Below are 18793 nucleotides of genomic sequence, written 5' to 3' on the forward strand. Positions count from 1 at the left end.
TTCATAAAAGTCAATGAATTGCAAGTATCAATTTCTGGTTATAAATATCCTTAGAACATATAAGAAATAGTATTTCTCTTGGGTAAATATTAGTTTATCATTTAACATCAAATTATAATTGAATTTCTTTGCAGAGGAATTAAGTTTGTTCAGTCATGTCACACTTGCCTTTTTCTTCACCTCTGGCTTAAATGTATTGAGAAGTCTCTCACTCACTGTCAAAGCAACAAAGCTTGCTTCTGGGTATTTGACCAAATAAACTTAATCACGAGCTTTTAATTCCTCTGGGACACAATCTGTGTTTAAAGGCACCAATTTCATGAGTGTGTTGAATGTCTGATGATGTGGATGGCTATTGGTCAGTACAGACAAGGGTCATCTGTCAGCAAAGTAAACTGATTACAGTAATTTTATCTTTTAACTAAGTTGCACATCATAGTATATTGATCCTAGTTGAGTAATCTGATTCAATTTGTGTGAAATTGTTTGAAATACTACTCAGTAAAACTTGATCTGGAAAAGAGATAAAGTTGTGTTTGGGTACCGGAGACATGATCAGAAGCACTGAGTAGATTAACCTAATTTACCTTTAATCTTTAGTGTTATGAGTAGTCTAAGGTCCTGTAAATACAGAAGGATCTTCTTAAAAGTGTACTTTTTTTGGTTTAACTTTACAAGGGATAAATTAGCAACCTTTCTTGATCTCATATAACATATCATGTTGGTTCTCCAAAAACAGGTATCGATGAATTATTTTTCTCATACAATTTATTCTTTGTTGACAAGATTTTCTTCACAATAACTTTGTTGAACTTGATTAAAAGGAACCAATTGAGGCTAACTAGATTTTATCAAGTTTAGTTAGAACTAGAAGGTTGAAGAGTAAAAGTTTTGAATTTAATAAGCCCCTGTTCCTCATTCCATCAAGGAATAGGAACATATCTGTAATACTGGAAAATTAATAACTTTTAAGCCCAACTTAGAGTAAGAGTGACAACTCTTGTCATTAAAACAAGTTGTCTCTTTTAACAATGCAAATTAGAAAAACAAATAAGGTTTGAAATCTCTATAAAATGCATTCAATATTTTTATGCTTTTGGCTTCTGAATGTTAAATTTCCTTAATGCTCTAAAATGGATTAATCAAAGTGTACATTTTTGAAAATCCACAGTAATAAGCAATTGTAGGTGTTTACTTTGAGAAATCGGGTTATTGTCATTCATCACATAATGGCCATTGAGCCATCATTAGGAACTTCTAAGTACTAAAGACTTTTAGATGACAAGAAGAGCAGCCAGGACTCTGAAGCTCTGACTACTTCCCTTGCTTGACAACATTCCTTGCATTTTTCATTTATATTTAGTCTTCATAGTAGTACCCTGATTTTGTAATAAAAGTGGAAGAACCTGTCATGACAAACTGACATTATTTTTAGGTTTTGTTTCTGAGATACCAGGCAATTAAGGAGATATTTTTAGAAATAATGAAAAGAATTGATCCAACCCAGGCAATCTCTGTAATAATTATTATATTTTTAAAAATGTATGCAGTCTCATGATAAAACCTTCTTCAAGGCTAAATATATTTCTAAAAATTCAATCTTTTATTATTCCAAGGTTGTGTTTATAGTTTACCTTTATACTTTGTCTAATTGCCTGAAATGCATTTGAATATATATTTTACTCATGTCTTGACCAAAAAATGAATTAAAAGGAAGACCCATATCAAAGGTTCTTTGTCTGACAAATACATATTTCATTCATTAACAAACACTAAACTCTGTTCAGATCTACTTAACTTGTGGTCTTCTCCCCACTTTCTTTCAAAGATGTTGGGACCGTTCTTAAAGTAGTTTCAATTCCTAAGGAGACTTGGTATGATTTAGAAGAGGTTCTGCTGGAAGAAATGACAGTTTTTCAGGTGAGTGCTGCTTAATTTCAAGTGTCAACAAGTTCAGTTGTACGTCTTTCCCCCAGGACAGCTGCACACTGAACTTGGTATGGACAAGTAGTCTAGCATACATACCCTTCTAATTAGCTTGTCAATTAGAAAGCCAGACACTAGTCAAAATAAACCTTGAAACTTTCAATGCTAGTTAAATCTAAAGATGTAAAGAAATGTATTTTTGGCTCATATTTTGTTTTCTCAATGATAAAATATATTATTTACATTTTATATTATTTATGTAAGTTACACCTCAATGAACAAACTCTTCCCCACTCCTAAAATCTATTTTACACATGATAGTATAACTGAAATGATATGTAACTTCCATGAATGTACTAAAGGAAATATATTCAGAATGACAGAATACTGAAGACATTTCAGTCAATTTTTAGCTTATGTATGAATTATTTTATATTTTCTTAAAGAAATCATTTGTTAGCAAAAAAAAATTTGAGAGGTTTGTATCACTGACAGTAAATTTGTTACAGATTCCTAGTCTACATGCTTAAGAAATGTACATATATTTGTCCCTTTATCCTGAATCACAGATGGCCCAGGGGGATTTGTATAGGGTTGGTGGAATGGGGGTATGGGTGAGAGGGGGGTTGGGTGGAAGCAGCAGGACATGGGGTGAAGGGAAAGAGGAGAACTAAAGTAGTCTAACGTATACCATGTGTCTGTTGTTCCTTTTGGGAAGTCAGCTAATAGAAATAGTTTAAATTGAAGCACACCTTGAAATGATTAATGACATATGACAGAAAAATACATGCCTGTAAATGTGTTATTTGAATTTTTTGATAAAAGAATAGAGCAAACATCTATTGAGACATTTATAACTGCAAAAAAAAAAACCATGTATTAGAAGAAGTTGGTAGACAGAAAAATGAGAAAATATTGCATCTAGTCTGACAACTTCAAGTGATCTCATTTAGTCTTCAGGTGTCTGTGGTAGTTTACCTATAAAACGAATGGGCTGGATTCAAATTTTCAGTTGATTCAATATTTTAATGGTAAGCAGTTTTCCCAAGATGTCTTACCCCAACAATTTCATACCTATATACAATGTTATTCCTCACTCTTCAGTAGTATTTTAAAGAAAAAATGAGGTATAATATGGAAAGCTCCTAATATATATTCATTCAATTGGCATTATAATTAACATTGAAACATACAACTGGTGAATTGTAGCATAGATGTTTTGTAATAACAAACTACACAGTGTTCTACTGGAAAGGGTTTAGACTCTACAGTCACATCTACATGACAAATCCATTTGGAACACTTAAACCATCCCTCTGAGCTCCACCATCAGTAAAACAATGAGCATAATACCTATTTCACCAGGACACTGGAAGAATTAGAAACACATCAGTAATGCATCAAAGACAGTAAGTAATGCATCAAAGACAGTAACAAGTACTTAGCTCAAAATGTCATTGTTAATATAATTTTATTATTTTAGTTTAGCTAAACTGAAAATGAGCTACATTCCCAGTAGCCTTTCCTATTAATCCTTGGTTTAAGTCTTCAAGATAATAAAATAATCATAATTCTATTATGATTTTTAAAATCTTCTATTATGATTTTTAAAATCAGGCACATTAGCCTTATTTGTTTATAATAATTTGTATGCTAAAGTATCAATGTGATCTAATTTATCAGTCTGGTATAGAGTGATGACTGACTAATCCTTATCAATCACCATGTCCCATAGATTACCCCAATGAACAAACACATTGGTACTTTATCTTAGAAGTTGAAAACAACAACAGCTAACAACTATCCAAATGGACTCTGTTGGCCACTATAGAGTATGTTTAGATTTAGAAAACTATACGAGCACTCAGGGGTGGATAAATTGCTGTATTGTCTTTATTGTTATATCGCCAAAACCTAAAATGTCTTTTAAACCAACATGTATTAAATGAGTGAATGAATTAGTATTGATGAAAAAATGAAATAAATACAAGAAATTAAAGAATTTAAGGCCTTCCTCAAGGAGACCATGCATAAAGTGAGGTGCCCAAGTATGAGAAAGATAAACTAGGAACAGTCACAAGTTATCATCCTGATTCTGCACCATATTATTCTCCAGTAGAAAACCTTTACCAACGTATATTTGGAGACGACTAATTTTGCCACTACTGTTGCAAATGAAGTTACAGGAGACACTAAAATATTGTTATCTTAAGAATTTCTAATTTCCAGAGTCTCTTACTTCTGTATTTGTCATGGTTCCTTTGCATATTTCCTTTCAGTTATAATACATTTTTAAAACAGGGTTCATTAACTAATTTCCACTGTAAATAAATGTATATTAGTAGATATGATAGTCCTGGCACAATGCTAAATTCTGGTGATACAGAGATGAACACTATAAAAATGGTCTGTGACTTCATGCAGCTCAAAGACTCTGATGTGTTATCCATCTCAGTTTCTAGGACTTAATTTTCTACCTATTAATACAATAACATTTTATTTTGTAGAATTGTATCATATCACGACATTGTAAAAATAAGGTTCTTTTTTATTATTTAATTATTTTCTGATATTATGAATTAGAATGTGCATAATTTTGCATTTATATTGTGTTTTCATGAATTTTTATTATTTATATCTCCAGGGATTTTAAGTTTATATTTCGGATTTTAAGTTTATATTTCACATCTTAGCTATGTTGTTTAGTACATTAATAAGAATTTTAACTTAAAAAGATGTCAATTTAAACTGACCTCCTAAATGACTTTTAACAAAATTATGAGACTTTGGAAACCAACAATCTTGTGAGTATAGTCATGCGCTGCATAACAACATTATGGACAAGAATAAATCCCACATATGACAGTGGTCCCATAAGATTATAATGGGCCTAAAATTTCCTATTGCCTAACATTTTCAGTACTTCACTTTCTGTTGTTATTTTACATTGTACTCCTTCTACTTATAAAAAATTACTTATAAAACATCCTCTGGCAGATCCTTCAGGAGGTATTCCAGAAGGTAGCGTTGTTATCATAGGAGATAATGTGTTATCTCCTATAATATAGAGATATCAAATATATGTGCTGTTGACCCTGAAGTCCTTCCAGTAGGACAAGATGTGGAGGTGAAAGACACAGATATTGATGATCCTTACCCTGTGTAGGCCTAGGCTAGTGTATGTTTTTGTGTCTTCATTTTTAACAAAAGGAGTTTAAAAAGTAAAATAATAATAACAAATTTTAAAAATAATAATTTATCAAACAAGAATGTAAGGAAAGAAAACATGTTGGGACAGGTGTACAATATGTGTTTTAAGGTAAGTGTTTTTACAAAAGCATCAAAAAGTTTTAAAAATTCAATAGTTTATATTGTAAAGTACTTGCAGAAAGCTAACATTAATGTATTACTGAAGAAAGAAAAATACTTTAAAAAAATTTAGTGTAGCCTAAGTGTATGGCGACTTTAAAGTCTGCAATAGTGTATAGCAATGTCCTAGGCCTTCACATTCACTCACCACTCACTGACTGACTTGACCAAAGCAACTGCCAGTCCTGCAAGCTCCATTCATGATAAATGCCCTACACAGGTGTACCATTTAAAAATCTTTTCTACCATACTTTTATTGTACCTCTTCTATGTTTAGATACGTTTAGATACACAAATACTTACTATTGTGTTATGATTGATTGCCTAAAATATTCAGTACAGTAGCATGCTATACAGGTTCGTATCCTAGGAGCAACAGACTGTATCATCTAGCCTAGGTAGTAGGTAAGTGTACTTTATGATTTTTCGCACAATGACAAAATCACGTAATGATGCATTTCTCAGAATGTATCTCTGTCATCAACCCACACCTGACAGTACGAGTACTTAATATCTATTAGATTATTTTTTTTAGCATTTTGCAGTTTCCAGAGAAATACATAACCGACTTATACCTGTGATAGCTATTAGATGACATTTGTGTAGCATTTAAGATATTGTTCAGTGGCTCACACCTGTAATTCCAGCACTTTGGGAGGCCGAGGCGTGCGAATCACGAGGTCAAGAGTTCGAGACCAGCCTGGCCAAGATGGTGAAACCCTGTCTCTACTAAAAATGCAAAAAATTACCTGGGTGTAGTGGCAGGTGCCTGTAATCCCAGCTCCTCAGGAAACTAAGGCACAATAATCGCTTGAACCCAGGAGATAGAGGTTGCAGTGAGCCAAGATGGCGCCACTGCACTCCAGCCCTGGTGATGGAGACTCCCTCTCAAAAAAAAAAAAAAAAAAGAAAAAGTTTCATTATCAATCTGTAACAATTAAATATAAATAAATAATACTGTGCTGGCATGGAAATGCTTGTTTAGGACTTTACAATTTTGGAAAAAGATTGTTTGTGAGTGAACAATATTCCTTTGATAGAAAACTATTTCAGTTCTCTTCCATATTCTCTGCTATGCATTGTCATTATTATTTCTTTGGCATTCAAGTAGACAAAACATATTTGGGCAGAGTTTAGAGAAATATTTACTTTCAACATTCTATTCTATCAGGCAAAGTTCATACATATATTGTGGTCTAGCAATTGGAATATTTCACTGTCAAACTTTGTTTAGTTTTACAGTGGGAAGGAAAAAAAACCCACAACACATTAAAGCCATAGCTATATACAGTGAAATAAGCAGAGAAATTTTACAGTTTCTTTGTTTCTATTCGAGCCCTGTAAGTCAATCCATTTAAAATAAAATACTATAAAAAAGGTCATGGATAGTTTGACAAGGTAAATAGAAAAGGTAAAGATTTAGGGTCATGATAGTATCTGATATTCTTGGATTTTATTAAAGACATTTAATGTTACCCAACCAGTTAGTTTTAACATATTATCATCTTCATGAGGCCATGTTCATTATGTGTCCTTGACAGAATGAATAACCAAACCTCATATAAATACATGAATTAAAACCAGTGCTACACCCATTTCTATCTTGAGGTTGGTTTCAGGAGAACACCCTGACTAATCATACACATTCCAGTGGTTTCAGTTACATCCAATATACTTTTATTTGGGATGAAATCAAATCTCGATCAGAGTATAGAAAGAAAAATATTCCTTAGTAATAAAAATTTTCATTTTAGAGTAAAATTTTTAATAGGTAATAAGAGGTGAAATAAAACTGGCATTGGTACAGGACTCTAGAAATGACTTTGATTTGCTATAAAATACCCCAAATTTGACATTAAAGTACTAAGAAACAAGCCTAATTCCAAAAATGATTTGCAATCATAAACCTGAACTTCAATTGTATTTATTATGTGATTCTGAACACATTAGTTAAAGTCAATTGAGCCTCAATTTCTTCTTCTCACAGTAAAGACTGTGATTATAAATACTTTTAAAAAGTGTTTTGTTTTAAAATTAAGATTACTAGTAAAGGCTGGGCGTGGTGGCTCACACCTCTAACTAATCCCAGCACTTTGGGAGGCCCAGGTAGGTGGATCACGAAGTCAGGAGTTTGAGACCAGCCTGACCAACATGATGAAACCCCGTCTCTACTAAAAATACAAAAATTAGCCTGGCGTGGTGGCACATGCCTGTAATCCCAGCTACTCAGGAGGCTGAGGCAGGAGAATCGCTTGAACCTGGGAGGTGGAGGTTTCAGTGGGCTGAGATCACACCACTGCACTCCAGCCTGAGCGACAGAGGGAGACTACATCTCAAAAAAAAAAAAAAAAAAAAAAAAGATTACTAGTAAATGGTAGCTGTTGTTAACTAGTTATACAAATGAAAATCTCTTTTAAAAATGCTTGAAAATTCCATACATATACTTTGTTTTATAAAAATACTCAGAAGATATAAAAGCCTAACTTGTGCTGATTTTTATTTTAACTAGTCAGTTTGGAATTTTCTTTCCAGTACAATCAAAGAGGGTTTAGTTTTGGGACTGAAATGCTACAACAAGTTGCAGTGCTCTTAGGACAGTGGGCTTTATTTATAGTTCTATTGAATGTAAGGAATTGCAAGGCAGTTACGTTGATAACACATGCATTTTTAAACCCAATTTATGCAATATTCCATGAACAGCTGAGCAGACAAATGAAGGAGTTTAATTTTTGTTCAAATGAAAACATAATTGATACTTTCCTAACCTAGTCTATAAATTCATTCTAAAAAAGTGTCCTTGTGTTTAGCATCCAATAGGCTATGTCAGAATCTCGTGAGATCAGCAGGTTGAAAAGCTTTGCAAGTGAGAAAGTTTAATAAGGACTAGTTTAAAGTATCTGAAAAAAATTGTAAATTGGAACATAGAAAGCCTTGAAAAGATGCTAAGTTTTAATTTTATTTTTACTCGAACACCAATTAAATGCAACTGAAACCAGTTTCATGAAAACATGCTTATGAAGCTATATCTGCTGTTTTAAATGGAAGTCATATTCACTACCTGCTATTTCTCAGAAAAAATCCCCATAGCTTATTTAAATGAATGTCATCTTAATATATTGTCTATTAATATTCAACCACAGGCAGCATATAGTGCATCTTATTCCAAACTGTTATTAATTTCCTGGTCTAAAAAATAAATAAGTTTCCTTTAATTAATGGATTCTAGGATCTTAAGAATGTTAAAATCTTAATATGACACAGTGGAGCCTGTTATGTACTAGGGTTTCTTTTATGTTTCACCATTCATATATGAAATAATTTTTATCTACCTTATATATTTTTTTGTATTAAGGAACATGAAATGTATAAATATTAATCAGCTTCATTTTTGAAAGTATTTAGAGCTAGCTAATTTCACTTCAATTACATTAGCTGTTAATCTTTCTCTGCCTAAGAACCACTTTCTTTGAATTTTGATTGTAAACTTTATGTCATGAAAACCTTCATGAAATAAGCTCCTTAATAACCACATAACTATTTTTCATGTGAAATTGTTGGAATGAAAGAAGTATCTGTGGAAAATTTTCCTTACTCTTCTAAAATTTCTGTTTTGGTTATTGATTCCAATATTGTACAAACCTAAATACAGTCTTCAACTTTTTTTTAAAAAGCTGAATATCCGGGGGGCAGATCCTGCAGTGAGCCGAGATCGCGCCACTGCACTCCAGCCTGGGCGACAGCGAGACTCTGTCACACAAAAAAAAAAAAAAAAAAAAAAAGCTGAATATCCATGATGTGTTGTGCCCTTAGTTTTTGAGATTTGCGGCCACTAAATTTAAAGATTATATCTCTGCATAGAAAAATTGATAGACATTCCTTTCATAATTGTCTTTATGATAATTTTTGTGTAAAATTATTATATTTAATATAATTCATTTAAGCTATAAAAATTGGAAACTATGGAAAATCTCTAAATTATACCATTACATTAATGTACCTCCTAAATCATTTGTTTCATCTGTGTCTCAGACAGATTGTCTTAAATTTGTTAAGAAAATCCTGTTCTCAGCTCAGCCATCAGGGTTTGAAGTAGAGATCTGCAGTTCTATAGCACATAGTAATTAAAACCACAAAAGTTGGGAGGCTGAGGTGGGCGGATCACGAGGTCGGGAGATCGAGACCATCCTGGCTAACACACGGTGAAACCCCATCTCTACTAAAAATACAAAAAGATTAGCCAGGCGTGTTGGTGGGCGCCTGTAGTCCCAGCTACTCGGGAGGCTGAGGCAGGAGAATGGCGTGAACCCGGGGGGGGGCGGAGCTAGCAGTGAGCCGAGATCACGCCACTGCACTCCAGCCTGGGCGACAGAGCGAGACTCCCTCTCAAAAAACAAATAAACAAACAACAACAACAACAACAAAAACACAAGAGCTTACTAGGGAAGAAAAATAGCATCCAAAGGAGAGTAGAAAGGAGTGGGCAAGGAACAGTAAATATGTTAGGAGTGGCTGGAGGATGAGAAGACTGTGATAAACGTCATTAAGGAATAATTAATAAAGAATTCCAAGGCATAATGGGATTTATTAGAGGAAGCAGCCAAAAAAAAATATAAAACAAAGTCTAATAATAGTTTTGGATACAGAAAAGTGTCCTATCAGCAATACACAGTTCACTGGTGATTTCTGCTTCTGAAAATAGTAGGCCACCTCTCTAGAATAAAAGCTAGACTCAGTGGATTGAGCAGGGAAGGCATTGGATGAGAGATGAGCAAGCAAAAGCAGTGAGTGTAGACTATTCTAAATTATTTTTGAAGAAATGCCAGCTAAGCTATAAGAAACAAAGAAAGACTTAATAAGAGGGCTATCTTTATCTTAAATATAAATTAAATGGAAGAAAGACAGTATAGTGGGGTAAGTTGAAGAGAGGAAAGAGGAACATTGGTAAAGAATTCGTTCATTTATTCATTCATGCAAGTATGTATTAAGAACTTGTAAATACCAGGCGTAATTCCAGGTGCTAGGGATATGGCTGTGAAATAAACAGCCAAAATCTCTGTCCCAAATTGAGGGGGAGAGGCAATTGGAAAGACACGTGAGATGCCTCAGCTGCCTCCTCACATCCTTTCACCTCACTTCTGATTCCTGTGAGGAATCTTTTTCTTTATGCCCCAGCAGGCCAAAAGACAACCAAGAGTCACAGCTGGGGCTGTGGGAGATTGAACCCCCTGAGAGCATCCAATGAGGAATGGAATGAATAAGTACTTTTCTTGGTACAAACCTCAGTGGACAATTTGGAGAGTCATTGTCAACTATCCTCAGATTTTTTTCTCAGTATTGACTTCCATAATACACTTTTTAATTGATTTTTTTCCACCTTCTTCTCAATCCTCAATTTTTTACTCTTGCCCCAAACCTGCAAACAAGATTTTATCTCAGATTCTGCTTTAGGATGTGTGAAGAAACTCACAGGACAAAAAATTAATTATATGTATCTATATAAAATTTATTGATTATTAAGATATATTATTAATAATATATTTATTAGATAAGATGTGTATAAATATACAGGTATATAACCAGTAATAAGCACTAAAGAGAAAAATTAAAGCAAGGAAATGAGATGGAAATGTATGTGTGTGTGCGTGTGGGTGTGTGTGTGTGTGAAAGAGATAAGAAGAGAGATTTGAATAAACACTATATACCAAGCACATTTGTAATGTGTTTTACATGTATTAATTCATTCAGTCTTCCCACCACCCCTATAAGAGGTACCATCTAACTTTCAAATGAGAAAACTGAATTACAAAAATTTACACACTTTGCCTAGTACTGCATTTCTGGCCAGATTTGAATCACAATGTGAATCCAGGCACTTTGGCTCCGGAGTCCAACTCTTCACACTTAATTTAGTAGCTTCGGTCACCTACACAGTGAGGTCTTTTAAGATCCTTCGTTCCACCTAAGCCTCTTTCTTATCAGACCCCTCAGAAACCCACAAGCAGTCTCTGTCTTCTCGTAATGTTTGTCTTGAATGAAAGATACATAATGTTTGTCTTGAATGAACTGCAGCACAGTTCATTGACCATGAACCTAAAGGATGTAAACTCACGTGTTCAGTTATATAGGCTTTTGGTAGTCTGTCTACATCAAAGAACACAATTTATTTATGCAAGCCTATATGCATTCATGATAAGCTCCAGAAAGAACACTTAATGAAGTGCATTGGTGAGTGTTACTTCCCTAGTTATTACTCCTCTATGTTAACCTGTTAATAGACATTAAAGAGATTATATTCTCTGGCAAAGACCTGAGTGTAGGTCCTCGCACATGAAACCATGTTTTTCATAATAATGAAGTAATCTCATCCCACCTGAGCTCTTGTAGTTCTTGTCAGCTGGAAAGTGGCCTACTCTCATCAGCTGCCACTGGTGGTGTTAGGAATGAGGCTGGCACTCTCAGCTAAGGCAGCGTTCTCCAGTTGAACAGAACAATTTTCACAGAATACCAACATCAGAAAGGACCACTCTGAGACCATGCTGAATCAAGATAAAAGCAAAACCATTTTGTAATCATGTCCAAACACAGACAAAAACATGAACATTGTCCAAACCACAAAAATGACCATATATCCCCATCCTGCTTATCACGAGTTATTGCTACTTCTTCGCCAGTCATAGCTTTAGCCTTACTTTGTTCTTCCCTCCCAAATGATTTACGAAGATACTTAAGCATAGAATTACCCCTGCTTTTTGACCACATCCAATGTAGAACAAAGCTCTACTTCTTTGAACCCTCCCCAAATCACCTAACACAAGTCCAAAACATGTTTTTTCCAACACCCTCTCACTGTGCTCACTGTGCAGGCTCATGTTTTCCCTTACATTGTAGTAAGCAATAACCCCAACTTGGTCAACTACAGGTATGTAGACTGTATGACATTGACACAATCTTATTGCCTGCTCCACATATTTGACCCTTATCTATGCAGTTTCTTTATGTGTCTTATTTTCCAGTCACATTGCTTCTTGTGGACACTGAAGTTTCTCTCTGAAAACTAATGGCAGTGCCTTGAGTTAATTAACTAATAGCTGGCTGTTGTAATTGACCAAACACCTCACATATTTCTTTTTCTCCTTTAGGAACCGACTGCTATTTCAGCAATGGAGCTTTCCACTAAGCAGGTACTATCATTATGTATTACCATTGAATATCCAATATTTTGTTAATTCTGGTGTTTCAATAGATATATCTATTTATCAAATTTCACAGATTTGTTAACAATTATACAAAAATACAGGAGAAAACAAATATCATTCTTACAATAAGCTAGTAGATTAGAAACTGAAGATAGTTTTCATTGCCCTCATGTTTTTGATCAATCTCATCTGTGTTCTATAAACATTATTTTATGGATCATTATTTGTTATAAATTTTTACATACAGTGTATTTTGGTCATTTTAATATAATTTACTCAATACTCAATAATAATTTTCATCTTTTCTGATTATGTATATATGTGTATACCCTGAAATAGCATTGTGATATTTCAGGATATAAAAAAAATTTATAATTTATTCTTACTTTGCAAATATAAACAAAAATGCATTTTTAGAGGCTAGTAAAATTATTCACTGGCGATATGTGTTTGGAGGACCTTGACTTAAAAGTTAATTTTACTTTTCCAGTAGTATTGTATGCTAGAGAAAACAAAATGTGTATTTAACTTTGGCTAAATATCAAATGAAAGCAAAAAAATGATCACTGCCAAATAAGTACTAAAACTTCATGAATTCAAAGGTTAAGGGCAGCATGTTAATAGTCTTTCCATTCATATCAAATGGATGCTTTGGCAAGACACTTCAGAAGTCAGTTGCTTCTAAATACTGTGTAATATGTAAATAAATATAGTTTTAATGTCTAATATTTTCTCCATAAATGTTACCTAGACTTTCTTCTGTCCAGTATATCAATGGTAACTTCAAAAAAAAAAAAAAAAAAAAGCAGAAAAATCCAGAATGAAGTAGGGTATGCCTCACTTACTGGAGTAAAAACTTATATACAAAATTGTAAAATGAGAATCATTTGGCAAATCTTATTTCTGAACTGTTTACATGTTTTATCTCTGACCATGCTTTATCCCTTGAACAAGACACTAAATTACTCTGCCAGTAAAATTCAGTGTATATCCTTTTCCTACACAGACATATCAAAATAGATTGATAATCTCCAAGATATTTAGAGCAACCCAGAGTGCAGATACGATTGACCTGATACTGTTATCTTACACTGCATAAGTATGTGTTCACCTGTTCTCGTAATCTAAAAATTGTTAGAGGTTGGCAAAGAAATCTGGGGATTTCCAGGATGGAAGCTAGACTGGGATATTCTTTCCTGTAATGATTTTTAAAATTATTTATTTATTCTCTGCTAGGCCTCATTGCCAGTCTTAATTGCACTAACTCCACGTCTATTTTTGTAAACCATTTCTTTCTGTTTTACATTTTTAAATCTGTTTTAAAAAGTATATATTAAGCCAACATTTTACTGACAAAGAAAAACAATCTATCAATTTAAAATACCATGAGAGAAGAAAGTGTCTTTTTCCTTTATTTTCCATTACTGGAAGAAATGATTTGATTTCGTTCAGATATGACTCAATTTCATTCATGCTTATGGGCATTTTTAAAGTGAGATAGTAGTTTCAAGAGGGACAAGTAGTGTTGCAAGTAATTTTCTGGATAAATGAACCCATCTCCTGCTATACCCCACACTTTGTTAAGGAGGATAGTGAGAAAGCCTGTGGTGATGTTAAATTGGGCAGAAAAAGCACATCAGGTTACTTACTAGGGACTGGATTCTGCTCAATGGTGCCTAAAGGCTTACCCTATATTTCATTTGGATAGCATAATTATTTTTGCACTTCATTAATAATACTGCAAAATTATGGTAAAATGAACATGACTGATTTATAGTTACTTTTGGCATTTTATCACAGTTCAGGTTTTCATCATAATAATTTCAGCTGCTATATTTTGGTTTGCTATTCTTTCCACATACTATTTCTCTGTTTCTCCCCTAAAGGAATATGACATAATTAGATACTGTTATTTAGGTAATAACACTTTTCCTACTTAAATGTCATATTCTTAAAAAATCTATAAATATACATTTTGCTCATGCTTCTTAGAAGTTATTGGCAAAACATAGAGATCTTGATTGTAGGACTAACTTGATGAGTAGCTTTTCAAAATAGTTGCAAACACAATGTATGGATTGACACATCCATATATTGAAATTGCTTACATTCAATAGTGTCTAAGTTCATTTTAAAAAAGGAGTCTGTGAAAGAAAAAGAAAGAAAGAAGAGAAAGGAAAGAAAGAAAGAAAGGAAAAGAAAAGAAAGAGAAAGAAAGAGAAAGAAAGAAAGAGAGAGAAAGGGGGAAGGAAAGCTTAACAATACTTAATCTATTTTTCCCAAAGAATTTAACCATCATTTCTTAATTTGTCCTGGTTTATAGCAAAATTCAATACTATAATAAAAGTTGAATATAGCAAAAAATTGAGCACTTAGTAATATATGCTATAATTTCATTTTTTCCATTTAGTGAAATGGAATAATATTAATGAAGATAAATGTTTCCACAATGGTTTAGATTTTATTATATTACATTTCCCCTTATTTACTTTGCTTGTAATAAGGTATAAGTTAGTTGGTGAGATTTAAGCAGAGAACTATTTTCTATGTAAACACTCCTTATAACCTTAATATTTTCTTAGATTCTCATAGGTACTTCAGTCTGCATTCAATTTATCTGGTTATTTATACATGCAGTTTATACATGAAAGCCTTTGGGAATGCAATTTCATTTATATTCATTGTTAACTATTAGAAAATGTGTAGTATTAAAAAAGCATATTGTTCAGAGACTGACTTTTCTAAAACTCATTTTTTATTTATATACTAGAGAAACTAAAATACACTTTTGATGTCTTTTCAATGTATGAAAACATTATATGTTTCAGTATTTATGTAAGTTTTACTTAAGGCTTACTATAATTATTGAATCCTCTAGTGCAAGAAAAGAGAGCTATGGTGCCAATAACAGTAAATGTGGAGAAATTGCAAAATAATTTTATTTCATTTTGTGTTTAAATAAATTTGCAGCTAATATGCTACATTGGCTCAACTTTGTTAAAGGCATTTTAAAAGTTGTACTGAAATCCTGAATTATTAGAAAAACAATTTTTTTAATCTTCCATATTCTGGGTCTTTCAATAACACCAATTTCATTGAGAATAAATGCATTGTAGAATGTTTATCTGAATGCATACTTTAAAGACCTGTTAAACATGCTCATTTTAATAAGGAAGTTAATTCTTAGAAAAATTATATGAATAGCTCAAGATCACACAGGGTGTTAATGGGCAGCGAGACCTAGAATCCAGGTATCTTCATGCTCAACCCTATGCTTTTTCCACAACACTTCAGCTTTTGGTTTGGCAGACTGCACCAGAGTGTACTTAGTGCCTCTTTTCAAAGATGTTTTGAAGGGTAGTAATTTAGTAGTCTTTTTAAAAGTAATCTTCCTGGAGGCAGTGCAAGGGTAAGACAGTTCTTGGTGTTGAGCCCAAAGTTTTTTCAAATGTAAGCACCAAAATTTTGCCCCTTCCTGTATCATAGGAAAGGGCGCACTCCATCACAGGCAATACAATAGGGTACTGAGAAGTCAGAAGCAATGGTTCCTGCCTCTGGCCAATCTGGAACACGTGGTAATAAAGACATTTTGGTATATGAGTATTATAAACAGTAAAGGTAAAAAAGCAAACTTGCAAAGAACAAAACTTGTAGCTTTGAACATTACATTGGTTGGTGTATTACTGTCTTCATCTTACCTTTGTTTTACACTTAATAAAAGACACTTGTTTCAGTCAAATATTTAGAACTTGCTGTAGCTCCATTTTAAACTGCCATCTTGTCTAGAAGGCCTTTAAAGAAATTATCAATAAAGGGATGATTTTTTTAAACCCTTAATTTATCTCTGAGAAGTTATATATAAATAAACTCTTTTTTAAGAGAAAAAGAGATTTAAAAGACAAGATAGTTTTTGTCACAGCAGTAAACTCTTTCCACAGCAACAACTATATATTGGTTCAACGGCTGGGGTTGCCCAGCTCCCTTTACACCGGTGTGATATTTACGGGAAAGCGTGTGCTGAGTGTTGCCTCGCCCGAGACCCTTACTGTGCTTGGGATGGTTCCGCATGTTCTCGCTATTTTCCCACTGCAAAGAGGTAGGAAAAATATTCAAAATAAATGAAATGTTTGCTAGTTATCCTATCTGATTCCAAGTTTGAAATAGCTTTCTTCAAATAAGTGCATCAACTTTTTCTAATGAATAAAAAGATTTGGGAGCAGATGGAGGGGATTGTTTTGTTTTTTCTCTTCTCTTCAAATAGTTAAAACAATCAGAAAAAAAGTCACAGAGAAAGTCATAAACAGAATCTAGACTGAGTCTTGTCCCTTTAGACCAAAATACTCTGTTTTCCAAACATGTTCTTCTATTTCTATCCAGCAACATTCTGTCTCATTTTTAAACTTTAATAAGGCAATTTATGTCTCTGGATGAACAGAAAATGATCAGAGAAAGGAATTTATTTTCCTTTAGAGTCTTAGGTAGTACACAGGGGCCTAATTATAAAAAGTCCAGAAGAATTTATTTCTAGTTTTGAAAATATTACATTTTAATATGTGATATATGTAATTTTGATTAACATCACAAAATATGTCTATGTGTTTCAAGAAAATTTAAGTGTTATTATTATAGCATCACCTTGCATTTGCAGTGTTTGAACTTGAAACATAAAACCATGTAGTAAAATATCTATCTGTGCATATGCAATATATATGTATATGTGTATATCTATATGTATATGTGTATATATGTGTGTGTGTATATATATATATATATATATATATATATATATTTTTTTTTTTTTTTTTTTTTGAGATGGAGTCTCACTCTGTCACCAGGCTGGAGTGCAGTGGCACAATCTCAGCTCACTGCAACCTCTGCCTCCCAGGTTCAAGAGATTCTCCTGTCTCACCCTCCCGAGTAGCTGGGACTACAGGCGTGCACCACCATGCCCAGCTAATTTTTGTATTTTTAGTAGACACAGGGTTTCACCATGTTGGCCAGGATGGTCTCGATCTCCTAACCTCGTGATCCTCATGCCTTGGCCTTTGAGAGGGATTACAGGGATTACTGTCGTGTGCCACTGCGCCCAGCATATATATACATATATATCTCTTAAACATACTCTTGATAATACTTAAAAGTATTTTTTTGGACATGCTTGAATAAAAGTTGCTAAGATAACTCCTTTCTTCATTTGACAAAATAGCCCTTTCAAAAACATATCCTTTACTACTCACTGAAGGACGTCTTTCTCTTTCAATATTTAGCAGGGTTTAGGAAATGAGAATGGTGGATGAAATTAACATACAGTATCTCGTTAATATGAGCCCAAAGATTAACAGCATGTATATCAACCTATTGAAATATAAAATGGAACCAGCTTTATGAAACCTCTGCATTTTAGAAGCAATATAATTTGATTTCTTTATTGTTTATTATAGCTATTTTTTTCAAAGAAGCTATGAATGTAGATTTTCATAGCTAATGAAGTATGTCCTACAACATTTGTATCAGTTTGAATATTTGGTAAAATATTTGAGCAAAGAAATGGCCCTAATGCCTACTTAAATCTCTTGATTACACACTTTAGATAACATTGACTGAGTGTAAAATCATCTACAATTTAGTCTGTTATATAAGTAGTCCAAAGGATTAAAACACAGTATCCTGTTAATAATATTAAATGTATATGCAGTATTATATCATATAAGAAATACAATTATTAAACCTTTAACATTCAGAATTGAGGTAACATGTTCGTATTACTTTTATATAACCATTCATTTTGTTGAAATTTCAAATTTAAAATAAAATTTATTGTGGAGATAATGTCTGTTCATTAAAGAAACCGTAGGTAATTTAAGGAATAGCAATATGCAGTCTTTACAGCAGTAACATTAAATTTTTTAAGATTAAAAGTTAATGCTTCTCAAAAACATTTAACTCTAGGTGGCTATTATCTTACTTTAAAATGTGGAATTCAGCCCGACGCCATGGCTCACACCTGTAATCCCAGCACTTTGGGAGGCCAAGGCAGGCGGCTCACGATGTCAAGAGTTTGAGACCAGCCTGGCCAGCATGGTGAAACCCCATCTCTACTAAAAATACAACAATTAGCCATGTGTGGTGGCGGACGCCTGTAATCCCAGCTATTTGGGAGGCTGAGGCAGAAGAATTGCTTGAACCCAGGAGGCAGAGGTTGCATTGAGCTGAAATTGCATCACTGCACTCCAGCCTGGGTGACAAAGCAAGACTCTATCTCGAAAAAAAAAAAAAAAAGTGGAATTCGTGTTTGAACTAAA

The 18793-nt window shown here is 33.4% G+C and overlaps 1 protein-coding gene across 18 annotated transcripts in view; it reads left to right on the plus strand.

Annotated features, from left to right (window-relative positions):
• The window catches only part of SEMA3A (semaphorin 3A), a 541127-nt gene that overhangs the window by 498966 nt on the left and 23368 nt on the right, over positions 1–18793 (plus strand). For all 18 annotated transcript variants that reach the window (XM_063708664.1, XM_055392175.2, XM_063708667.1 and 15 more), the window contains 3 exons: positions 1829–1920; positions 12435–12476; positions 16430–16587. In XM_063708664.1, coding sequence (XP_063564734.1) covers positions 1829–1920; positions 12435–12476; positions 16430–16587 — 292 coding nt within the window. The remainder of the gene's footprint in view (positions 1–1828; positions 1921–12434; positions 12477–16429; positions 16588–18793) is intronic.

Source organism: Gorilla gorilla, chromosome 6, assembly GCF_029281585.2.
Source record: "Gorilla gorilla gorilla isolate KB3781 chromosome 6, NHGRI_mGorGor1-v2.1_pri, whole genome shotgun sequence".
Taxonomy (NCBI): Eukaryota; Metazoa; Chordata; class Mammalia; order Primates; family Hominidae; genus Gorilla; species Gorilla gorilla.